The sequence below is a fragment of the Hemiscyllium ocellatum genome, chromosome 30 (assembly GCF_020745735.1).
Source record: "Hemiscyllium ocellatum isolate sHemOce1 chromosome 30, sHemOce1.pat.X.cur, whole genome shotgun sequence".
NCBI lineage: Eukaryota > Metazoa > Chordata > Chondrichthyes > Orectolobiformes > Hemiscylliidae > Hemiscyllium > Hemiscyllium ocellatum.
The window spans coordinates 6,247,404-6,273,073 of record NC_083430.1 but is presented as its reverse complement, the minus strand read 5'-3'; the positions used below and the strand labels follow the sequence as shown (position 1 = coordinate 6,273,073).

General features: G+C 44.2%; 1 protein-coding gene across 3 annotated transcripts in view; it reads left to right on the top strand.

Annotated features, from left to right (window-relative positions):
• Window positions 1-25,670, top strand: part of col16a1 (collagen, type XVI, alpha 1) — a 330,536-nt gene that overhangs the window by 248,442 nt on the left and 56,424 nt on the right. For all 3 annotated transcript variants that reach the window (XM_060847623.1, XM_060847622.1, XM_060847624.1), the window contains exons 43-53: window positions 1,534-1,578; window positions 4,802-4,918; window positions 8,149-8,208; window positions 9,004-9,084; window positions 12,310-12,354; window positions 14,057-14,101; window positions 15,284-15,337; window positions 18,461-18,514; window positions 20,704-20,757; window positions 21,900-21,944; window positions 23,846-23,899. In XM_060847623.1, the coding sequence (XP_060703606.1) occupies window positions 1,534-1,578; window positions 4,802-4,918; window positions 8,149-8,208; window positions 9,004-9,084; window positions 12,310-12,354; window positions 14,057-14,101; window positions 15,284-15,337; window positions 18,461-18,514; window positions 20,704-20,757; window positions 21,900-21,944; window positions 23,846-23,899 (654 nt within the window). The remainder of the gene's footprint in view (window positions 1-1,533; window positions 1,579-4,801; window positions 4,919-8,148; window positions 8,209-9,003; window positions 9,085-12,309; window positions 12,355-14,056; window positions 14,102-15,283; window positions 15,338-18,460; window positions 18,515-20,703; window positions 20,758-21,899; window positions 21,945-23,845; window positions 23,900-25,670) is intronic.

The window sequence follows — 25,670 nt, the reverse complement described above, 5'->3', positions numbered from 1 at the left end:
CATTATAGAAGCAATATTTTGTAAACTCTGCTATCAGTCAGGCTACTCCACATGTTGGAGAGACTTATCAGTGCAGCAGCATTGGTGAAAGGAAAGCAAATGTAACGTTGCAAGAAGAGTGACCCTCCTTCCGAACTGATTGTAACAAGGAAAATGGGATATATATGCTGAAGATGTGGGAGATGGGTTGGACACAGCTGAGGGGCTTGTAACCGCAGTGGCAGGGAATCCTCAGTTGAGGAAAATGGTGGACACTTCCGAAGCTCCACTGCAGAAGGTGGCATTATGGGAATGGATGCAGTGGAGAACCTGAGAGGATGGGGCACCACAACTCTCCTGACATCTCCGCTTCAAGATATTCCCTTGCTGCACCTCCCAGACCACCTCCCCAAAAAAGATTCTCCTCTTCCCCATACCTTCTTCTATCCTCTCCCAGACCCTCTCCTCCTCCCAAAACCCTCTCTTCCTCCCAAAACCCTCTTCTATCCTCTCCCAGACCCTCTCCTCCGCCCCATCCCCTCTTCTATCCTCTCAGACCCTCTCCTCCTCCCCAGACCTTCTTCTGTCCTCTTCCCAGACCTCCTTATTCCTCCTCCCTGACCCTCTCAAAGACCCCTCCCAAAACCGACCTGATGCCTTTCCATGCCCCCTTCTGTCTACTCAGAACTTCTCCCTCACTATCTTGTGCCCACCGCCTGTTCCTCCCATAGCCTCACCCACTTCCCATCACAGAGGCTGATGCTGGGTGTTCAGTGTTGGTGTGGGGTCAGGAGTAACGTGAAACACATGAACAATAACAAAGATGGTCCGGTGGAAAGGAGTTGGAGGATGAGTGTTGGAAGAATGTTGTGTGGAGAGGTGGTGGAGATAATCTCTGCTCTGATTCACTGGGAGCCCCTCCCAGCTGACCCCTGACCAGTCTCTAACCCAGTGTAGCAGGCTTTCAGAAGAAGACTCAGCTTAACTCAAGGTCACAGAATTCCTGTGTTCACTAAGAGAGCCTGCCTTGGCCTCAAATCCTACGTGACTGTCTTGGAACTATAGCTGTTCTGAAGGAGGAGACCCCTACATTTATATAGCACCTCACAAGCTCAAGCTCTAAAGCACACACCAGTCAATCAATCAATTTTGAAAGGTAGTCCCTGTTGTCAAGTAGGAGGATGTGGCTGCCAGGTTAGGGACAGCAAGATCCCATAACATGGTTGACAGTTGATCAGATATTGATTAATTATTGTCCCAAATAAACCCAGAAGAACTTCTCTTCTTCAAATAGTACCTTGGGATCTTTTATATCTGCCCTAGTGGAGAGATGGGATGTTCAGTAGTACTCTCCCTCTACGAGGAGTGTCAGTCTAGACTTTGTGTTCAGCTCTAGAGTAAGACTTGAAGTCGTATTTTGTAAATGTTTTTGAACTCCAGGGTTGGAGTGGTAGCATTGAGCCATCGCGGATGGTCTCAGTGTGTTCATCAATGTACAGTAAATCCCAGATGCACTGAAATCATTATTTTAAACAGTTGCCTTTTGTGTTTCAGTCTCCACTATCACTGTTTGCCGAGAGGAACGATTCATTCTTCAAGGTAAGATCAGGTTCCTGGACACTAACTTTAAAGATGGTCTTTATGGCTGTGTTTTGTGACCAATGCCACCAGGCAGGTGGACAACTGCACTCACTTGTGCATATTCACAATGACACATGAAAATGAGCTGAAAATACTGAGAATGTCTTCATTTCCACAGTTAGTGGTGACACACCATCCAACCTTGCCCTTCCCTCTTCTCACTGTCAGAATCTAATGAGGCAGTTTGAACTTATCGCTTCAGTAAATGTAGAAGATTAATATCGGTAATTTAAATGTTTTGAGAATGCTCCTGAAAAGCTCCTGCCAACAAACAATTCTTTACCATTGTACTTCTTGGCTGTCAATGTTCACAATGTTAATATCAGCGCCTTTATCAATAAATCATAGTGAATATTTTTCATGCTGCTGCCCGTCTCCTGCATTGGGAACACACACTCTGATCATTTATTCAGATCATGAAAGGAAAGTGCCTGCTAAAAGGAAAGGAGGGGAGAGTGGGATAATTGGATGATTCTTTGAGATAGCTGGCAGAGACAGATGGGCTGAATGAGCTCCCTTTTCTGTCTCAAAATAAACCTGCATTATTATTCACACATGGGTGTGTCCGTATTGAAATTAAAGCCCTTATCTATCACTGTAATAGAGCTATGATGTGGAGCTGCTTTTGTTGGACTGGGGTGGACCAAGTTAAAAAATCACTCAACACCAGGTTATAGTCCAACAGATTTGTGGGCGGTACAGTGGTTAGCGCCAGAGACCCTGGTTCAATTCCCACCTCAGGCGACTCTGTGTGGAGTTTGCATGTTCTCCCTGTGTCTGCGTGGGTTTCCTCTGGGTGCTCTGGTTTCCTCCCACAGTCACAAAGATGTGCAGGTCAGGTGAATTGGCCATGCTAAATTGCCCGTAGTGTTAGATAAGGGGTAGATGTAGGGGTATGTGTGGATTGCGCTTCAGCGAGTCAATGTGGACTTGTTGGGCCGAATGGCCTGTTTCCACACTGTAAGTAATCTAATCTAATCTATAAATTTATTTGGAAGCACTAGCTTTTGGACTATAATCTACTGTTGCATGATTTTTAATTGTAATAGAGCTGTTAAGCCATTTATTTTCACACATTTATAAAATCAAAATGAATTTTACGTAGCTCTGAAACATTTAAATGCTGGGTCCTTTTAAGGAGTTCATCATTAATTCACATCATTGTGACAGGTGACACTACATTTGGGCAGTTTGCCCTATTTTGTTCTTGAGTCAATAGTTGGATGTTGCAAAGACTGACACTGAGTTGGGAGGCCTCCAAGAACCTCAGAGTTTGACTTTTAAACAAAAGTGCCTACGGACTAAACGTTCATTTCCGGCACATTCCTGTGAACAATCCAGGAAAGGATCATTCAAGCACTTTTCTTCTTCAACCTGACTTCTAACCACTTCGTCACAATTTGGAGGGTCACAGCTTGTTGGGATTCCTCAGCACTATGTCGGGTTGATTTTAATTCACCTACTTCATTTTGCAGCCCGCTGCATATTGACACACTGGTTCGAGGGACAGTACTGTTTGTCTGAGACTATACATGCCCCAAATCTACATGATGAATCATCAGAATGTTTGGAATTTTGGAGAAAAGTGGTAACGTAGCAGTGGGATTTGGCCCTTTCACCTCTCCGGACTATTCTTCCATTAATCTGATCATGACTGACCGACCTGTCTTCACATCCATTTTATTAAAAGACCAGGAGATGTCGAAACAGAACTAGTCCGTTCAGTTCTTGGGTCGACTCTGCCGTTGTGAGATTAAAGTTAATCTGATAATCCTCAGAGTTCCTTAATTCCCTTACTAATTAAAAATCTCTCTACCTGCTGACAGACAAAGCCTTGACAGACCTGTGAGGGAAGAAATTATCCTTGTCTCTGTCTTAAACGTGCAACTCATTATCCTGCCATTATTCCCTCTGGTCCTGGACTTCCCCACACGGGGAAACAACCTCTCTACATCTCGCCTGTCAAGCTCTGTAAAAATTTTCTTAAGTAAGGTCACCTATTCATTCCCCTAAACTCCAATGAAAACATATTGATTGATAAGCCTTATTTTTCTCAAGAGGACATGACAACAAAGGGTGGGTTTGACGTTATAGCTGTATAAACATCTGATCAGATCCCTTCAGAGTATTGCATTCTGTTCTGGGCACTATGTCTCAGGATGTATAGACATAGATGGATCACTGTGCATATTCGAGGCAGCACGATGGCTCAGTGGTTAGCACTGCTGCCTTACAGCATCAGGACCCGGGTTCAATTCCAGCCTCGGGCAACTGTCTGTGTGGAGTTTGTACATTCTCCCTGTGTCTGTGTGGGCTTTCTCCGGGTGCTCCAGTTTCCTCCCACAATCACAAAGATGTGCGGGTCAGGTGGATTGGCCATACTAAATTGTCCATAGCATTAGTCAGAGGGAGTTGGATCTGGGTGGGTTACTCTTTGGAGGGTCATTGGGACTTGTTGGGCTAAGGATAAGATTAAAGAGTGAACTAATTGAAGGGTCTAAAGGATGTGTCAGTAATAAGTTATCTATGTAAGGAATGATGAATGCAAGTTCATAATCTTAAATTAGAGCTGAGATTTTTAGAGGCACGGCAGGAAGCACCTTCACATTAAGGGGAGTCAAGGTCTAAAACTCACGACATCAGAACGTTTTGAGCCCGTGGCGTCGGGGAGGGTGGAATTGAATTGAAAATTTCAAAACTGTGATTGATAGATTCTTGTCAGGCAAGGATACTGAGGAAGATGCGCCTTAATGGGAAAGTGCAGTTCAAGGCCAGATGACCCACGCTCTCATCAGGCAGCTTCCGAGGAGCAGGAGAGTCGACATTTCAAGCATAAGCTCTTCATCAGGAATGAGGGGGTGGCCCAAGGGGGCTGAGAGATAAATGGGAGGAAGGTGGGGCTGGGGGGGAAGGTGGGGGTGAAAGTAATAGGTTGGAGAGGAAGTTGGAGCGGATCTGCTCAGTGCCATATCTACATGTTAATAGTGTACACAAGGTGAAACCTCTGCAGAATACACATTGTAGTTTATTCCTTTATGTTTAATGTAAGAACAGTACTTTGCTTTCAATGCCCTGTGACTGGATGCAGATTCAGAATTCCAGTATTGCAACAGAGGCTGGCGTTGCTTGTTCCTTCCTTTTGATCCTTATGGTTACTCATGTTGGTTTTCTCTGTTTATAGACATTTTGTGGGAACTGCACTTCTGGATTCCCTGGAGCCCAGGCATTCACCGGAATGAAGGTGGAGCAAATTGAGCATGGCACTCCTGGGGCAGCAGGTGTGGACCACTGTGAGAAGGTCAGTGTGCTCTCTGGGCCCAGCCTTTCAATTACAGTCTGTCCAGGAGAAGGTAGTAGTGCTCCTACTAGGATTTCAGTCTCTGCACCATTTTAACAGCTGCATTTCAAGGAGGCTATGTCACTTTCAGGTTTTCACAGACTTCTCTTCAAAAGTTGACCAAATGCAATGTTGTAACATGTTGCTTTTTCCCTTGGTTTTAACTATAACCTTTAGATAGATTTCATTTGAACATTTCAATATTGAGTTACTCACTCTTCAGTCCAAATCATAAACATAAGTTATGAATAGAAGTAATTCCAGTGCTAATATTTTGGAATATTGTTTTCTATCATTCTTCAATCTGAGTGACTACCCTTTGTATTGAGTTATCTCTCATTGTCACCATGTCAACACACCTTTAAGAGACATGCTCGTGATGTCATCACTGCATCATAGCATGTGACCTGAGGATATAAAGGTCTTGGACTCCATCACACCTTAGATTACTTGAAGCATGACATTTGGGTGGAAGCTCACTGCTCTGTTGTAACTTACTAGCTTAACCTTACACCAGTCATTTGTGTGCCTGAGGAACATGATGTTTGTATGTAATCATGAGCTGTATTGATGTCTGGTTTTCTTTCCTTCTTGGGATGGGTGTTGTTGGAAAGGTCAGCATTTATTGCCCATTCTAATTGCCCTTCACTGAGTGGTCTGTGAAGGCCATATCAGAGGGCAGTTAAGAGTTCATTACATTGCAGTGGGGTCTGGAGTCACATGTAGGCCAGACCAGGTAGGGATGATAGATTTCCTTCTCTAAAAGACATTAGTGAAGTGGATGTTTTTTTTTAATGATGGTCAATGGTAACTCCATAGTCACCTTCGCTGAGACAAGCTTTTCAATTCCAGATTGATGAACTGAATTCAAATTTAACCAGCTGCTGTGATGAGATTTGAACCTGTGTTCCCCAACTGATTAGCCTTGGGGCTCTGGATTATGAGCCCAGTGACTTTATCATCGTCTTGCTCCAAATTTGTTTTCCAAATCTCTTGTCACATCCAATAAGACACTCTGCAGGAAGCAAACTTGCACCATTTTACTACCTAGAAAATGTTTTAGCTGAAAATATGTTGCTGGAAAAGTGCAGCAGGTCAGGCAGCATCCAAGGAGCAGGAGAATCGATGTTTCGGGCATGAGCCCTTCTTCAGGAATGAAGGAATCTTCTCCTCGAAGATTTTAACCTGCTGCAAATCCTCTTGCACGGATGCCTTCCTTGAAGAAGCTCTCTTCCTTGATTTTCCTCATTCCTGAAGAAGGGCTCATGCCCGAAACATCGATTCTCCTGCTCCTTGACCTGCTGTACTTTTCCAGCAACACATTTTCAGCTCTGATCTCCAGCATCTGCAGTCCTCATTTTCTCCTAGAAAATGTTTTAGGCCATTTTAATTATTTGTATTGGTGGGGAAGTAATGATGGCTCAGTGTTGAGGATAACAATCCATTCAGCATGTCAAGCTGACTCAGTGTGAAGGCTGTGAGACTACTAGGAGCGATCTCCCACTATGGAAGTTTAGTGAGTGATGGTCTGACCAGGATGGTACTGTCACAAATGGAGCCATTCCTCTTGTAGAGTAAGTGGCCACATCTTCCCTGAGCCATCCTCAAGCCTGTGAGATTTACCCAGGTTTTCTGTGGAAGGTTGAAACTTGTCACCACTTGGGTCAACCGCTAGGTTTCAGTTGGTGATGTTTGTGGCCGACAAGGAGATTCTCAATCGGGAGATGGGGCTGTCTGTGGTTTATCGGGGGTGGAGTGTGTTGCAGCAGGGAGTACGGTGACAGAGCATCAGCTGCCTTGGTGGCATTGTTACTGTACCCAGGGCCGCCTCCTTAAGGCCAGAAAACTTTGCAGAAGCTCTGGAGCCATGTTTGAGACCCAATTTGATCAGAAGATGAACTGTATCTAACTAATTTCCTTTTATTCTTCTTTTTATAATTCAAAATGACGTAGGATTGTGGTGACAAGACATTTTTCACTGTATCTTCCTGGATATATTTGACAATGAAATCACTTATTCATTCATGGCTTGCTGATGATTAGCAAGAAACTTTTCTCCAGAGTGGGGGATTCAGTTCCTCAGGGTCATGAGTTCAAGGCGAGAGGGGAGAAGTTTAAGGGAGTTATGCATCGAAAGTGCTTTATGAAGAGGGTGGTGGGGGCCTGGAACGTGGTGTTAGTGAGGGTGGTCGAGGTGGGCATGATAGCATCAGTTAAGATCTATCTAGACAGATATATGAGTGGCCAGGGAGCAGAAGGGTTCAGAGCCTAAGAAAAACGTGACAGGTTTAGATAAAGGTTCGGCCGCATTTATAGTACTGTGTACAGTTCTGGGCGCCAATTCCCATAAGGATGTGGATGCTTGGAGAGGGTGCAGAGGAGGTTTACGCGGATGTTGCCTGGTATGGAAGCTGCTAGCTACGAAGAGAGGTTGAGTAGGTTAGGTTTGTTTTCATTAGAAAAAAGGAGATTGAGGGGGGACCTGATTGAGGTTTACAAAATCATGAAGGATATAGACAGGGTGGATAGAGACAAGCTTTTTCCCAGGGTCAGGGATTCAATAACGAGAGGTCACTCTTTCAAGATGAGAGATGAAAAGTTTAAGGGGGTTACACACAGCAAGTACTTTACACAGAGGGTGGTAGGTGCCTGGAATGTGTTGCCAGCAAAGGTTGTAGAGGCAGGCACGGTAGATTCATTTAAGATGCATCTGGACAGATGCATGAGTGGGTGGGGAGCAGAGGGATACAGATGCTTAGGAATTGGGTGACCGGTTTAGACAGTGGATTTGGATCGGCTCAGGCTTGGAGGGTCAAAGGGCCTGTTCCTGGGCTGTAACTTTTCTGTGTTCTTTGTTATTCTTATCAGCATTGTGTGGCATTTGCTGACCCAGATGTGAAAAAAACCTTTCAGGGACAGGGACAGTAAGACCAACAAAAGCTGCCTCCTGGCCTCTACCTCCCCTGTATCCAAATCCTTTAAACAGAAACAAAACTACAGCTAAATACTACTAATTGAGGAAACAACTCTAAAAATCCTCTCTGATTCTAAATCCGTGGAAGGAGGAGATGTGTATAGTTACAGAGGAGAGCAACACCTTCTCCGAACAAGGCACGCTATCACTCCCAGAATGAAGAACAACCTTGATCTTGGTCATTTTAATACAATCTCTCGATTGCTTTCCTCCGCAGTGCAAGCAGCAGAGGCAACAGCAAAACCAGGAAGAGCTCCCCAGAACGGAGGAGCAGCTGGTATGTACCGTGTAATACTAGTCTCACATGCATGTGCACACATTCCGTATTCCTGCGGTCTTTCGGAGAGATTCTGGATGGTTAAGATATGGGGTGTAGCATTGTCACTGCAGCTGCTCCCACTCCTGTCAGCATCTTTACAGTGAACAGTGGTTAGAATGTGCGACAGGGAGTATCCTGGGAGCAATTGATGGCATTAGTGTAGAGGAAGCTTTACTCTGTATGTAACCCTGTGCTGTACTATCCTGGGAGTGTTTGATGAGGACAGTGTAGAGGGAGCTTTACTCTGTATGTAACCCTGTGCTCTACTATCCTGGGAGTGCTTGATGAGGACAGTGTAGAGGGAGCTTTACTCTGTAGCTAATCCTGTGCCGTACTATTCTGGGAGTCTTTAATGAGGACAGTGTAGAGGGAGCTTCCGTCTGTATCTAACTCTCCTGGTATATTCCTGCTCTCTGAGTTATTCATATTGCTGCCATAGACTGTGCTTTGAGGGTTGTCATGAGCTTGAATATTGTTTTGTCTATGTGACTGACTGTGAGTCTGAGTGACTCAGCCTCTTCTTTGGAGCATCCTGTAAAGGTACTGAAAAGAAACAAAGAGAGCCGTGTCCTTCACCATGAACTTTGTTGCTTTCTGCTGCCGATTGTTCACTCTCTGTACCTTGGCCATCACTATTCATGAAGGTAGAGTGCAGCACAGAAGTAAGTGGCCCCACTGCAGCCAGGAGTGTGACAGCAGAGGAGCGGGATGGAAAAATACTGCTCATCAGAACTATTTGTTGTTGTTTTCCAGCCAAACAATAGAGACTGTGGATATCCAGGATTACCAGGGATGCCTGGTCCTCCAGGTGAAAGAGGGGTGAAAGGAGACCAGGTAAGGCCGCAGGATGTAAAGGCAGATGTTTAGGACCAGCACATTTGAACTCCGTATCTGGACTGCTTGGTTATAGTTTAACAAGTGCTTTTTGCTCCACAGTAAACAGTTCTGTCATTTGTCATCTCAATGTTCCTGGGAACTTCCTTGCCCTCCTCAACCTTCACTTCATTTACTGACTCCTGCTTCCTTCATTTGACAATAGGATCAGGAAGAAATCCCTCAAGTCTTTCTGATACTCATTGAGATCATGGCTGAATGTTATCCTAACTGCCATCCACCTACCCTGGCTCCATAATCCCCAATAACCTTGGTTAACAAACCTCGAACAAACTTTGGTTATAATTATTAATTTAGTGAGTAGCTGCTGCTTTTTGTGGAGGAAATGATCCACACATTTACCATCCTCTACCTGGAGACACGTTTTCTCACTTCTCTCCTGAATGCTCCTGTTCTTTGTTGTTCAGTTCATGGGATGAGTGCAGCGTACACTGGGGCGGGACAGCATTTATCTCCCATCGCTCTGGAGAAGATGGCAGTACTTGTCACCTCCTAAATTTTCCCACAGTAGAAAAAGGTTCCTCTCTCACCAACCTTTTGATTTATTTCAAAACCCTAAAAGTCTCAATCAAAGTGTCTCTTAACTTCCTATATTTCAGGGAATACAAACCTTAGTACGAGGTCATCTCACCTCAGGCTATCCTTCCTCCCCTATTCCAATTCATTCTCCCACGGAATCCAAAGGTGGCAGAAGTCAATTACTTCAAAAATTCCATGCACTAGACTTGTTTACATTACTAATCTACGTTACTTTGTCTAAATACTTTTCTCTTTGACTTGTCTATTCTCTGGTTTCTCAACAATATTGTTTTTGAAAAAACCGCTGATGCAACCTTTAAGAAACAAACAAGTTCTTAACTCCCGGCCGAGAAAGGTATCAGACAGGCCTCGCTGCTGGGAGGGAACACAAAGCTGCTCAGAGTGAGCACACTAGACACGCTTGAGGCTGTCTTTTAGTGCCTAGAGGCTAAGGGAACGTGTGCAGGAAATGGCAAACATTTGAATTTAAACCCTCAAAAACAACATCAGACATCTTCCCATTAGTGGAAGAAACCATGGTGCTCATTCAGATTGCAGCTCCACATTGATATTAGGCTGAGTCTACTTTGTATTCAATGCCTGACAGTAGTCTCATCAGCTTGGGCGGGTTTTGGAAGCAAGATTCGAGAGTTCATGTAGAAACCTGATAACTCAGGAATGTCCTGAGAGCTAAAGGTAATATATCCTTGTCCTGCTAAATGCTGCTTTGTAAAGTAAATGTGTTTTAAGCTGCAGTGATAGATCATTGGGCTATCCTGGAAAGGTAACCAGACCATTTCATTGACCAGTGTTTGAATATCAAGTAATCCAGCATGGAAAGATGCCCTTCGGCCTATTAAAGCTGCACTGGTTGTTGTACCGGTGTTGAGTTGGTAAATACACTTTTCTGCAGAAAAGTCTGTTGAAAACCGTGCTTGTGAATGATGATTTCATCAGAATAACTTAGAAAATAAATTTGTCTCTTCCTTAAACTTGAGTTTAAAATAATCAGCCACCAGTCTTACACCTTTGGAGAATTGATAGACCATCTGCTTTGAAATAAAAAATTGTGATTTTCTTCCCCCTGTCAGGTTTAATAGATTTCATAATATGAACTGTGGTAGTTTGTTTTGATAGAACCAACTATGAACGTTTGGTTGAATTTCAAAAGCTAATGAAACCCTTTTCCTCACAGCGCCAGAGACCCGGGTTCAATTCCAGCCTCAGACGACTGTCTGTGTGGAGTTTGCAAATTCTCCCCGTGTCTGCGTGGGTTTCCTCCGGGTGCTCCGGTTTCCTCCCACAGTCCAAAGATGTGCAGGGTCAGGTGAATTGGCCAGGCTAAATTGCCCATAGTGTTAGATAAGGGGTAAATGTAGGGGTATGGATGGGTTGTGCTTCGGAGGGTCAGTGTGGACATGTTGGGCGGAAGGGCCTGTTTCCACACTGTAAGTAATCTAATCTAATCTAATCTAATTGATAATTGTTGTTCACAGAATCAAGAGCATTGATAGATTTAAAAGAATGTAATAATATTGTTTGTCTTTGTTGTTTCAGAATAGATGTTTGTTTTCCTAATGTAATGATCATTTAAGAAGATTCAAGATTTTATCCAATAACACAAGATTAGTCTTTCTGTACACTATGAATGACTGTGTATTGATTGGCTGTTCTGTTAAATTGTTAGTTTTTTTTATTTTAAATCAATTTTCAATGTTTCAAATTCCTGTTACATGGTCCTCGAACTGCATAAGATGGAAACTGAGTGAATGGTTATGGGGGATACCTGTAGCGATGGAGGGGACATGGACGTAGATGGGGACAGAGGGGTGTTAAGGGTTCAAAGGCGCATAAATGATCTGCAGAGCTTGGCCAGACTCCCTGAAAAGCAAGATAAACCTTCTACCCAGTCTGTCTCAGCACCCATTCACCTCAGGCCTCTGAAAGAAGAGGCAGGTCCAAATCATGCCCAGTTGGAAATCTGGGGTGGGCAGTATGGGTGATGTATGGTGGGGTTTGTAGTGAAGGGATGGAAGAAAAGGTCAGGATGGTGGTCGGCGAATTGGAAACTGCGCTGACTTGTATTTCCCAAATCTGAGACGGAAATCCAGTGGCTGGACTTTCCATTCCAGGAATGAAATCTAATCTCTGCTACAGAAAGCGATTGAGGCCAAAACTTTAAATGTTTTCAAGAGGGAAATAGATCTAGTTTTTAGAGCTAAAGGGATCAAAATGGTATGGGGGGAAAGCTGGAACAAGGTACTGAGTTGGATGGTCAGCCATGATCATATTGAATAGTGGAGCAGGCTCGAAGGGCTGAATGGCCTACTCCTCCTCCTATTTTCTATGTTTCTGAGGTAACTGAGCGATTGTTTTGAAGAAGAGTAGAAGATCGCTGAGTCCGTGGGAAAATGAAACAATGAATACTTAAGCTGTAGAAATTCAAGCTGGTGAAATGTAATTTTAGGATTGAAATCAAAAAACAGTTCATCACGCAATGGGAAGCAGGGCATTAAGATCTTCTTAAATTAATTAGATGGTCCAACTGAGCTTCCTCATTGGTAATTATCTTGTGGCTTCACGCAGAGATGCACAGGGATTGTAATTGTGTAATTTGTGCTAAAATGAACAATTCTCTCATTCCAGGGGCCTCCAGGTCAGCGAGGGTATGCTGGACCCCCAGGGCCTCCTGTAAGTATTGTTTTAACCTGCTCAGCCTAGACAAGGATAGCTCCTTTCAAAAACAAGCCAATAGAATGTCACTGTTCCTCTAGAGAACATGTTCTCTGTCCAGTCAGTGGGACAAATCCTGAAGAAGTATATGGCTTGTAAATATTGCCTGTACAGGGCTCCCCCGCTCCTCTGTCATGTACAATTCACTGAGTCGTATCAAAGTAAATAAGAAGGGGCCACTTTTAATGGCACTATGGTTATTAAACAGGGGAAACAGGTTTTAGAGATTTGACAATTGAATCACAGTGGAACAGAGCATTTTCTCCCTCACAATGAGTTATTGACCTCAAGAAAGTACCACCTGTAACTCCAGGTGAAGACTAGATCAAATAAAAGCTCACAGGAGGAAGGTGAAGGCTGAGTTCCTAAAATTACAGCAGCCCGGAATTGACCAGGGATTAGTGTCAGGCTGTGAAGACACTTGGTGGTGTGGGATGGAAAATCTTTGGACAACACAGTGACTCAGTGGTTAGCACTGCTGCCTCACAGCTCCAGAGACCCGGGTTCTATTCCATCCTCAGGCGACTGTCTGTGTGGAGTTTGCACATTCTCCTAGTGTCTGCGTGGGTTTCCTCTGGGTGCTCCAGTTTCCTCCCACAATCCAAAGACGTGCAGTTTGAGTGAATTGGCCATGCTAAATTGTCCATGGTGTTTCAAGGACGTGTAGGTTAGGTGTATTAGTCAGGGATAAATGTAAAGTAGTAGGGTAGGGGAATGGAAATGGGGATGCCGTTTGAAAGGTCGGTGTGACTTGTTGGGCCTTTTGGCTTGTTTCCACACTGTAGGGATTCTATGAGTCAGCCAAAGAGTTCCTCGTAAGGCCTGGAGTGGCTGCTAGCCCACAAACCTTAACAGCCTGGACCTCTTCAGGCCCACAAGCCCCTGTCTGACAACTTTGACCAAGGTAATCGAGTGAGAAGCCATCGTTCCTCTGCTCAGGCCTCAGGTTGAAATATCGTATCAGGGGCCAATAATGCCAGTCTGGGACATGTGTTCCACTTGGCATTGATTGGGTCATGAGGGGGGAGGCAGGGACACTGACCATGTTCAACCATGCCCCCATATTGTTCTACATGGCACAGAGTGGGCAGAACAAATTATAATCATAGCCAATGAGTCTTGGTGACATTAGGGAAGAATAGCTAAAAAGCTTAGACACTGATGTACCTGTGAATATAATTACTGTATATAATCATTACCTTTAAGAAATGTTTGTTGGATTCTTCAACGCTGCCGTATCCACATCCAATTTCTCAAATTATACAGGGTAACTTAAACATTGCCACATCAGATAAAATACCCGGCTGAAGACTAAACCCACATCTGAGTGAATTAGCTTTGCTTCTGAGTTTAGAAGTGCAAGCTGGCCACTTTCTGTGAGATTCCAGAGACCAGCAGAGTGTTGTTGAACCTGTAAGTGTCAGCACCATTACGGGAGAGAGGAGAATGTGGGAAGACACACTCGGGGAAAGGTCACAGGTGAACAGAAGAAATTTGTTGTCATATCCAATTGTGTAGCAGCAGTCACAAGTGTCAATGCTCAGGCAATAACAAACTCATAATTCCTTACTCTTTACTTAATACCTTTGAAGATTTAGCTTTTGTCCTCCTCCACTTTCTGATGGGATTTTTCACTAACTGAAGATGCCTCCTCCTGCAGGGCCCTCCTGGATTTCCTGGTGGTCCCGGAACCTCAGGTTTGCCTGTAAGTACCTCATGGACAAAATGTCCTTTTCATTTTGATGTGGGACTCTTGGGGAGAGAATATGCCCAAATCAGGGGGATGAAGCCTGCAACAAGGTCTTACAAATGATCACCTCACCTGATGACCCATGCAGCCCAGGGACATGTCACATATTAACAAGCCATCTTTACACAAGTCTCTGTGATCTGGGTAGGGATATAGGCCAGGAAATAGTTTCTTTACTCAGAGAATAGCAGGAGAGTGGAATGCTCTGCCCGCAATAGTAGTAGATTCTTTAAGGGCATTTAAATGGTCATTGGATAAACATATGGATGACAATACAATAGTGTGGGTTAGATGGGCTTCAGATTGGTTTCACAGGTAGATACAACAGTGAATGCCGAATGGCCTGTACTGTGCTGTGCTGTAATGTTCTATGTTGACCTACTTTGATGTAATTGGCAACTCTGGGAACACCTCAAAATGGATGTATAGCCAGTGAAGCGGTTGTCTTGTATGGCTATTGTTGTAATGTCTGAAATACACTGGCAAATGTATACACACCAAGCTCCCAAAAACAGCAAGTGATAAGGAGCAGATAATGTATCTTGGACAAATATTGGCCAGGACACTAGTCCCTCCTTCCCCCCTCCTCCTTCAAATAACATCAAGTGACCTTTTATATCCACATGAGGGGTTCAGTAGGGTCAGTGTTTAAGGTGTTCTCCATAAATCAGCACAGCTAGCTTCAGTCTGTCTTTCTGTGCCCAGGCCTCTCGAGTGGGACTTGAACCTCTGGCTCACTGTACCTGCTGTAGGGGTTATGATGTAGATTTACAAAGGAGATGTGAGGAAATAGATCCCAGGGATGAGTGCTGTATCAGTGTCCCTTCAGTTCAGAGGAGAGGCCTCACTGAGCCAGAGTCAGGGTAAGAGCGCAGAAGCAGGGGTAGAATCCCTTCATTTAGCAGCCAAGCGATCTGTCGCCTCTCTGTCACACTATCTTTAATGTTCTCCCAGTGACAGGGCAGTAGTTAAATACAACATTTAGTGAAATATACCTGTGCGCAGATTAAACATTGAGAAACCTACTGGAGGAACAGCAGGGAATTTCATCCAACATCAGACTCTCACTCAGACAAAAGTCATTGTTGAAAGGAGTTAATGATTTTCCTGTTTTAAGAAAATGTTGTTCATCAACAGGGTCTTCAAGGAGAGCGAGGTGCACCTGGGTTAGCTGGACAGAAAGGAGAACAGGTGAGTTCAGTCCTTCGGGGCTCTGATTCCATAACTAACTGCCCTTTGCAGTGGTGGCATTAACCACACAGCTGAAAATTCATGCTGGTGGGAGTGGACGGGGTGGGGGATCCGGTTTGGCAATGGACAGAGACAAAGAAAAACCTGCAGATGCTGGAATCCAAAGTAGGCAGGCAGGAGGCTGGAGGAACACAGCAAGGCAGGCAGCATCAGGAGGGGGGAACGTCGACATTCAGGTGTCAACCTTCTTCAGGTGGAAAGCATTGACATGAGGAGCTGGGTATGGCATTGCAATGGGGGCTTAGCATCAGGAGTGCAATGCCTGCATGCTGTATTCTACAGAGGTATCAAGTTCCTTTCTTTCATCATTGATTAACATTCCATTTGCGGGCTCTCCCAGGTACCAGCAGCATATCACCTAGATCCCTGTGCAAACCAGTTGGGATATTGCTATCTCAATGCACAACCAGTACAGCCACTAGGACCAGAGTGTGGGGAAGGGAACTGTCTGCCACCTCAGGACATTCCATTATGTTTTCATCTGATGACATTGCCACCATATTGGAAGGAAATGTCTGAGGGAGGAGGGAGAGAGTACAGGACCTGCACTTCAGTTGCCAAGATTGATAGTTCCAAACTTTCTCAATTTGACAGGACCATCTTGGTGGAAAGTGCCTCCTTTAGGTGCAATTTTCATTCCTAGGAGTTGGGAGAGGAATGGAATCAAGCTCATAATCCCCAGGAGCAGGTCGGAGGCAGCCGGGTGTCTTGTCAACCTGCTCAAAAGGCCCACCTCAGTTCTCTGGGACTTCATCCCAGCCAGATGGTTATATTTCAGGTCGTAAAACCTTTACCCCTCCTATGCCCTTGCATGCAACTTCCACAGTGATAATGTAATGGCAACTCCTGCTGCCCAGTCACACCCAAACACCCTTCATATACTCCATGCCAACTCATGCCTTTTCCATGCCCATCCACCCTGCACACACTATGCACCGAACCAAGGAACCCTGTAGTAACAACGCAAATGAGAAGTTGCTTCAAAAAGACCCCGTTTGTAAATTCTTGAAGAAAAGAACTGATGCTTCTATAAATCTATGTAAGTCTCAATCAGATAGACCATTGAAGTTTCAGTAGCAAACACAGAACATTTCTGCAGAGGAAGGAGACAGCCTTGAGGTAATGTTGCTGGACTAGTAATCCAGAGACTAAGGTAATGTTGGCAAATCGTAATTAATTAAAATTCTATAGATGACCATGAAACTATTGTCAACTGTTGTAAAAGTTCAATAATGCCCTTTAGGGAAGGAAGTCTGCTGCTGTTATCTGGTGACATGACTCCAGACAACACAAGTGCCAAGTGAAATTGCCTAGCAAGCCACTCATTACCAGGCTAGGAATAGGTATTCAGTGCTGACTCATCCAATGATGCCCACATCCCATGAATGAATTGAAAAACAATTTAAATTCTGCAGTCCTGCCGTATCCAGTCATGAATGGTGGCAGATAATTAAAAAGCTCACTGGAGAAGGAGGCTCCATAACTATCGCCATCCTCAATAATGGGGGAGCGAAGCACAGCACATTAGTGCAAACGATAAGACGTTTGTAACATTTACAGCCAGAAGTGGCCTCCTCCAGAGGTCTCTGGCATTACAGATACCAGTCTTCAGCCCATGAAACAGCTGAAAGCACTGGATGCTGCAAAGGCAATTGGCCCTAGCAGAAATCCAGCAATTATACTGGAGACTTGTGCTCCAGAACTTGCCACTCCTCTAGCCAAGCTCTTCTAGTACAACTACAACACTAGCATCTACCCAACAATTTGGAAAATTGCCCAGGTATGTCCTGTACACAAAAAGCAGGACAAATCCAACCCAGTGACCCTGTTAGTCTACTCTTGATGATCAGTAAAATGGTGGAAGGTGTCACCAACAGTGCTACCAAGCAGCACCTGCTCAGTGACACCCAGTTTGGGTCTCGCGAGGACCAGTTAGCTACTGACCTTGTTCCAGCCTTGCTTCAAGCATGGACGAAAGTTATGAGCTGGAGAGGTGAGGTGGAAATGACTGCCCTTGACATCAAGGCCACATTTGACTGAGTGTAGCATCAAGTATCCTAAGCAAAACTGGAATCAGTGAGTTTAAGGGGATCAACCCCTGCTCGTTGGTATCAGACCTGGCACAAAGGAAGATGATTGTGGTTGTTGGAGGTCAGTCTTCTCAGTTCCAGGACATCTCTGCTCAAGGTGCTGTCCTAAAGCAAGCCATCTTCACCAAGGACCTTCCCTCTGTCATAAGGTCAGAAATGGGAATGTTCACCAATAATTGCACAATGTTCAGCACCATTCACTGCTCCTCAGATGCAGAAACAATTCAGGCCCAAATTCAGCAAGGACTGGCCAATGTTGAGGCTTGGGGCTGATAAGCAGCAAATAAAATACAAATCACACACCATCTCCATTAAAAGAGAATCTAACCATTTTCTCTTGAAATTTATTGGAGTTGTAGGATTTTGACAGTGACAGTGAAGGAATGGCAATATGGTTCCTGTTCAGCATGGGTTCCCGTGGTAACCAGAAGAGACAGATTTTAGATGATTGGTAAAAGAATCAGAGGTAACCTGAAGCTAAATTTGTGTGCTCTCTGAATTGTTATGATAGGGAGTACACTATCTGAATGACTGAGAGAAGCAGATTCTGTAATTATCTCTTAGAAGGGAATTGGATAAACACTTGGGGGGAGTCATTAGCAGGACAATGAAAAAGTGACAGAGGAGTAGGATTAATTGTTCCAGTCAATGGGCTTAATATTCTCATGCTTCATTAGCAAAACTTCTGCCCAGTGATTGATGATCAGACATTGCACAGAGCTCCTCAAGCGGCTACTCCCTCTGTTTCCTGGGTCGCATTACCACAACTGGCTCTCATGGGTAACCAGTAGCTGCTGTCCACTCTGTAGCATCACCTCATTCACAGTGTTTTTAGAGAAGCCTTATGTTTATTTGTTGTATTCCTTCACTGTCACTGAACATCCTTCACCAGTTTCCTTTAAAGGTTGCTTTGTGAAGTTAGACCCATCATAGCCAGCTGGAATGACCATGTTGTGTTGTCTTTGTCTCCTAGGGTCCTATAGGTCCTGCCGGATACCCGGGATCATCAGGAATGCCTGGTCTCTCGGTATGTCTCACATGAGGAGCATCTGAAATGTATAAAGTAACTGGGATAGATTGGGACACAGTGAGACTCTTGAAATAGATCGCGGGTGCACCAAGCTCTGTATATAACTCAGACAATGCTTCAAATAGTAGAATGTCCTGCTGCAGGGAACTGAACCATCTTAAGCCAGACTTTCATCCAACTGGGCTCAGGTGACCTAGCTCAAAACTGAACATAATAGGAAGGTGTGATCAGGAATGGCCTGTAACACCCTTCTGTATTGTGTACAGTTCTGGTCACCGCACTGCCAGAAGGATGTGGATGCTTTGAATAGGGTACAGGAAAGGTTTACCAGGATGTTGTTTGCTATGGGGGGTTTTAGCTACGAAGAAAGATTGGCTAGACTGGTTTGTTTTCACTAGAATGCAGGAGGTTGAGGGGTGACCTCATAAAAGTTTATAAGATTGTGAATGGCATGGATAGAGTAGAAAGTATGAAGTTTTTTCCCAGGGTGGAGGAGTCAATTACTAGAGGGCACAGGTTCAAGGTGTAAGGGGGAAAGTTTAAAAGAGATGTGCAAGGCAACGTTTTTCACACATAGGGTGGTGAGAGGCTGGACCGTGCTGCAGAGGAGGGGGTGGAAGCAGACACAACAGCAGCATTCAAGAAGCACCTGCACGAATCCATGAATAGGAAGGGAATAGAGGGATATGAATCCTGTAAGTGAAGGCAGATTTAGTATGGAAGGGCAAAATGTGGCAGCACAGGCTTGGAGGGCTGAAGGGCCATTCCTGTGCTGTATTATTTGTTCTCCCAAATGGTTTGTAACATCCACTGGTGTTTGGTCACATGTCAACAACAGATCATTGGGTCAGATTTTGGATATTTCTGAAACTACCTCGAGGAAAGGAGGGTTTTCACTTGGCGTGCTCCATGAGATTGAGTGCTGCTGCTGATACATGGAAACTGTTTCCTGCCTGGATTTTGTTGGACAAAGCTATTTATCAGTCGCTGTTCATGTTTCATTCAGACCACCCCATATCCCATAGGATCAAGTCGACAAATACAGCAAGACATTAGCTATAAATCAATATTAAACTCTATAATAAAGACCATACATTGGACTGGTAATGGTGAAAGATGGTGTTACCAAGTGTTTGCTTACCTACATCAGGGGTTCCCTTATATTGATAGAACAGCATAGAAGGAACTTTACTCTGTAACTAATCCCACACAGACCAGTCCTGGGCATGTTTGATGGGGACAGTGTATAAGGAACTTCAATTTCAGTTTAAAGTAATAGAGAGAGTTTTAGTTTAACAATGCAAAAGGTGCTTGACTCTTATCTGACCCCCTGTAGTCCCTTTGCTGGAAGTCATTGGTAGGACAGTGCAGGTGAAATTTTACTTTCAGTTTAAAGAGTAGAGGGAGCTGTACTTTGTACAGAATCTGTTCTGGAAGGGTTTAATGGGGCCAATCTAGAGGCAGCTTTAATCTGTATGTAACCCCGTGTTGCCCCTGACCTGGGAGTGTTTGATGGGGACAATGTAGAAGCAGCTTTACTCTGTATCTAACCCCACATTGTCCCTAACGTTGGAGTATTGATCGGGACAGATTTGAGGCAGCTTTACTTTGAATTCGGAGGAGTAGAGGGAGCATTAACCTGCATAACCTCAGCTTTATGATTGGAGAAAGGGAAATAGTGCGGCAGTGCTATTGCGTTTTAAGGCTGATAGTGTTAAGTCACATTTGCTAGAAGCTAGGGAAAGAATGAGGGAAGACATGGAGTCATATCTATATATGGCTTAAATCATGAACAATGTCAATGTTTGGATTATGGTCAGGTGCCTTGTGTGAGAAAAGGAAGAGTTGGAAGAGGACTGAAAAGATACAAGGTTTTCTCAATAGCTAATCAGCTGTTGTCCAATACCGAGAACATTTGTACATTGTGCAACAATTTGTTCTGTAATCATTAAAATGACTGATGGTTATATTATCAAACTGATGTCACGCTCTCACTCTCTTGACAATGACCATATGAGCTTTGGGAATTGTGGTTGCCAAGTAGCTATAGATCTTACTTGATAATGTCATGATATCTTTGTGTTGCGTGGTCAGCCAGTTACCAGTTTATGGAGTAAACTTCACTCATTCCTGAATACTGCCATGTGAAAGATATCCCCATACACACATTTCTGACTTTCTTTCAGGGCCTTAAAGGAGAACGGGGCTATTCGGGTCCTCCGGGAGAGAAAGGCGAGTCGGTAAGAGCAAAATTATAAATAAGGACCAATCAGTGGCAGCTGACTCTGTTCCCATAGCATTTCTTGGACTAAATGTGTTTTAAACTGTGTTTCTCATTCTGTCACTTATTCCTCTCATACATTCTTTTTGTTTCTCTCTCTCTCTCTCTCTCTCTCTCTGCCTCGTATTTTGTTTTCCAAGATGCAGAAGAAAGATATCTTCTCCTACTGGAAGTGAAAAAGGAACATAGGGGTTTCTGGTCAGGCTGCTTAATGCTTACTCTGAGTAGCAGGATAATGTACAGAGAATGCTTGACCCTATGCAACTTCATGATTGCAACCTCTTGGAAAAAAGTGGTAATTGGTCAGTGTTTCTGGTTAGCCAAGTCAGGATCTTATTTAAGAATGCAGCAACTGGAATCTCAGTATAAATGGACCAATAACTAACCTGCCACCATTTTACAGGCCCGACGTGGTGCGTTCATATCTTCCCAAAGCAGGATCCAACTATTTGGCCCCTGGTATGAGAATGTTTCATGCTGAATACTGTGGTGAAATGGTGGTGAAACAGAAACACCATTCAACTAGTAATCCAGACACTCTGGCTAATGCTGAGGGGACTGGGGTTCAAATCCCACCGGGAAACTCAAATTCATAATAAATCTGGACTCCCAAAGCTTGTTTTGGTCATTGTGACCACAACATCTACCGTCGTTTGTTTTAAAAACATGTCTGGTTCTTGAATGTCCTTCAGGGAGGGAAATCTGACTTTTCCACCCGACCTACTATTCATGTAACTCCAGGCCCACAACATTGTGCTTGGCTCTGAATAGCCCTCTGGAAGGACGAGCAAATCTAGGACAATAAGAGAATGGATAACAAATGGTGGTCTTTCTCGATGTTTGAATCTAGTTAATATCTATTACTTTCTCAAGGTAGAGTAGAGATAGTTGTAGATTCTAAATTAGTTCAAGCAGTTTATTCACTTGAAACATTTTAAAACTTTATAGGATTAGTATGTGATGTTAGCTGGGAGTAGCATCTCATCTCTCAAGAATTCTTTCTCTCTGCCAGTCAGGAGTCAGTTGCTTCATTTGTTAGCCACCTATTTCTACTCTCCAATCTGATTGACGGCTTCCCATTTATTTTGTTCTCTCCTGCAGGGCCCTCCTGGTATCCCTGGTCCCCAAGGCCCATCGGGCCCAGCGGTGAGTGTCTTCTGAAATCCATTGAATATTGATAGATCAGTAATAAACTACAAGCTAGATCAAACATTTAAAAATGGGCTCAAAGAGGGAAGCCAGTGCTCTATTGGATTAAACCAGCTGTACTATGCAAGTCAAAGGGAGTGACAATCGAGCTGAGTGGTGGACAGTGCAGAATGAGCCAATAGGAAACATTTCATAAATGAGGTAGCTGTTAAAAACACCCAATGTAAATCTCATACCAAGGCAGATATTCCACTATTCATTGTTGATAGTGTGTGATATTTAGCCCAGTCTCCAGGATATTAAGATAAGAGGGTGGACTCAGCATTGAATGTCCCCTCTCCATCCCCTCAGAATGAGATTTCCTGTTTGTACTGGCTCTTCAAGCTTCCTAAAGAAGTTTGAACATGTGGGTTAGGATAATGGGGGTCTGTCAGTGACTGAAGCCCCATCCCAGACCTGTCACTGACTTTAAAACCCAAGAATGAACTTTGATTTATTAAGCTCCTGTTAACATCTTCACAAAGTCCCAAAGTATTTCACAGCCAACAAATTACTGCTGAATTGTTATTGTCAATGTTATATAGAGAAAGGCAACAGCTCATTTGCTGTTGAAATAGCACAAGGTGGGATTTTGACCTCATTTGACATGTCAAATCGTGGTGCAGTCTCTGAGTGGTGCTGTTGTGTCAGTCTGTGTTACAAAGGCAATGCCTCTGGACCAAAAGCACAACCTCTGGGTTTCAGAAGTAAAAGGGTGAGACCTGACCTGACCTTCTCCGTCCTTGTAACACTGAGCCATGAAGAGAGAGGACAAGGCCACATCTGGAGCAAACCTCCCCACAAATGTAGCTGAGAGCATGCACCCTGAAAAGATTTGGACACAATTCGAAATCTATTGTCTCAAGACATTACCTTGTAGCACTTTTATATCCTAAACACAATTTTATTTCCTAATTCAGTGTATCCAGATGCCAAGTCTAAATCTGGATATTTTATCAATATTTTAATCATCAGATCGGGTTCAACTATCATGTTACATGACACAGGGGCAAGGAGTTGCAATACCTCAGTGGTGTTCTTGGGGAAAAGCTATTTGGGAACTGGGAGCATGCCGAGGCCCTGGATTGGGTAATCCGGTGGCAGCACAAGTTAAAAAGAATTGCCAGGTTCTCTTCACCGATTCCCTGGCTCTGATTCAGCAAGAAAACTGGCTTCCAGTCAAACCCCCAAATGCACTGATAGGGTATTGGAGGCAGTAGAACAGATGGGAATACCCTACAGATAGGCCTGAGGACCGCCGCTTCACCCACACCACCTATTTTGTTATCTTTCTTTGTGGGCGGCACGGTGGCACAGTGGTTAGCACTGCTGCCTCACACCGCCAGAGACCTGGGTTCAATTCCCGACTCAGGTGACTGACTGTGTGGAGTTTGCACGTTCTCCCCCTGTCTGCGTGGGTTTCCTCCGGGTGCTCCGGTTTCCTCCCACAGCCCAAAGATGTGCAGGTCAGGTGAATTGGCCATGCTAAATTGCCCGTAAATGTAGTGGAATGGGTGAGTTGCGCTTCAGCGGGTCGGTGTGGACTTGTTGGGCCGAAGGGCCTGATTACTGTAAGTAATCTAATCAGGGCTAATGATTAACATGGAGATACTGTTTTTGCATTATGGATCTATATTGTCTGTGTAAAGACCTTAGTTTAACATTTCACTGAAAAGACAGCACCTCTCAGAGTTCGCACTCCCTCAGTATTGCACTGGAAACAGCTTTGATCTTCTGCTCAAGTTTCCGGAATGGGACTTGAAGCCAAAACCTTCTGGTCCAGAGACAGGGATTCTACTACTGAGCCACAGCTGTATTATCATCCATGGTGTTAAACCCTTCTTATTTTTTCTTGATAGGGTCCCAAAGGTGGCACAGGATTACCCGGTTCCCGAGGAGAAAAGGGAGATCAAGTAAGTGATGCTTCCAGTTGTGATTTTGACTCTCCTGAACTGGTCTCCCAGAGGGAAAAGCAGCAGTAAAACATTAGCCAGTAATACTTGAACAGGAGCATATCAGTTCTACTGGAGTTCCATTTGGAAATGTACAAGTGGTGCCAGTCTGCTTCTCCTAGCTGTTTTACCGGTTTAGGAGAGGTGATGGCACCGTGCCCTTGTCACAAGATTAGAGACCGACAATCCCAGGCTAATGTTCTAGAGATATGTTTCAAATCCACTGTGGTAGATTAAGGACATTTGAATTGCAGAGTAATTTCTAGAGCTGGCCTAGTGGTGACCATTTAATCACTGTCTACAGTAGTGAAAGCCTATCAAGGGGACTAATGTTCTCTAGGAAAGGAAACTGCCATCCTCATCTGGTCTGGCCTTGCTGTTATTCCAGACCCACAGCCATGCGGTTGTCTCTTAATTGAACTTGGGGCAATAAATGCAATGCCCACAACCCATGAATGAATAAAGCTTCAATCTTGGATAGACTTGTAGCTAAATTCTTCCACTTCAAAATTCTAGTGGCCAACCAATCCTATGGATTGTTGGTTAGAAACTCCTGGATCCCGTGCGCTGTTTTAACCTACAGTGTCAGCACTGATGACAATCTCCTGCTGAAGATCTTGATCACAGTGTGTCATTTCTCCTTCCCAGGCTGTGCAGAGCTTCCAACTATGAGAATGCATCAAAGAACTGAGATTGCTGGAAATCTGAAACAAAAAACAGAGTTAACATTTCGAATCATTTGACTCTTCTTGCGAACTGATAGTAGCTAAGAAAAAGTGTTATTTACGCTGAAGACGAGGTTGGGCGTCTTGGGAGAAGAGGCGAGTGGATAGGTAGAGGTAGAGCCCAGAGAGAGAGATTTGAAAGGGGAAGGTAAATCATGGGGTTATTGCTAATAGGACAGGACAGAGGGAAGCTGGGTTATTGATACTGGGAGCTGAGAGGAGGATAGCATGGGTAAGCTATGCTGAAAGCAATCTGTGACATGACAGGACCGGGGACGGGGAATGGGTAAAAAACATGGAAGGATGCAGTCAGGCTGCAAAGTTATTGAACTCAAGGTTAAATCCTAAAGGCTGCAGGGTCCCCAAGCAGAAAATGAAGTTGTGTTCTTCAAGCTCATGTTCAAATTCAGTGGAGCACTGCAGCAGGTCTGCGTCGCAATGTTAGCCTGGGCACACGGTGGGATGATGAAGCAGCATAATGTGAAGCTCAGGGTTATTTTTACAGACAGACCGAAGGTATTCTCCAAAACGGACACCCAGCCTGTGTTTCATCTCCCCATTATAGAGGAGATCACACTGTGAACACAAATGTAATAGACTAGATGGAGTGAAGTACAGGTTCATGTGAAAAGGTGTGCCTGAAGCCTTGCACGGTCCCTTTGCTCCCCTCTCTCTCACCAATGTAAATACTACTTTTTCCTATATGTTATCAGTTCTCAAGAACAGTCACTGGATTTGAAATGTTAACTCTGATTTCTCTCTAGATGCTGCCAGACCTGCTAAGTTTCTCCAGCAATTTCTGTTCATCTTCCAACTATCAACTTTGTCTAAAGTACTCTTTCATCCCAATAGCCCATAGTCAGTTAGAGTGGCATTTGCACAGAGAAAGCCGACCATCTGACAGGCTCTGGAACACACCATGTGTTAATGAGTTAAACTTTACTCAGAAGTGGCTATATCCCAGAGCAAAAGGATGTTCTTTTACCACAACAAGGGGCATAAAGGCC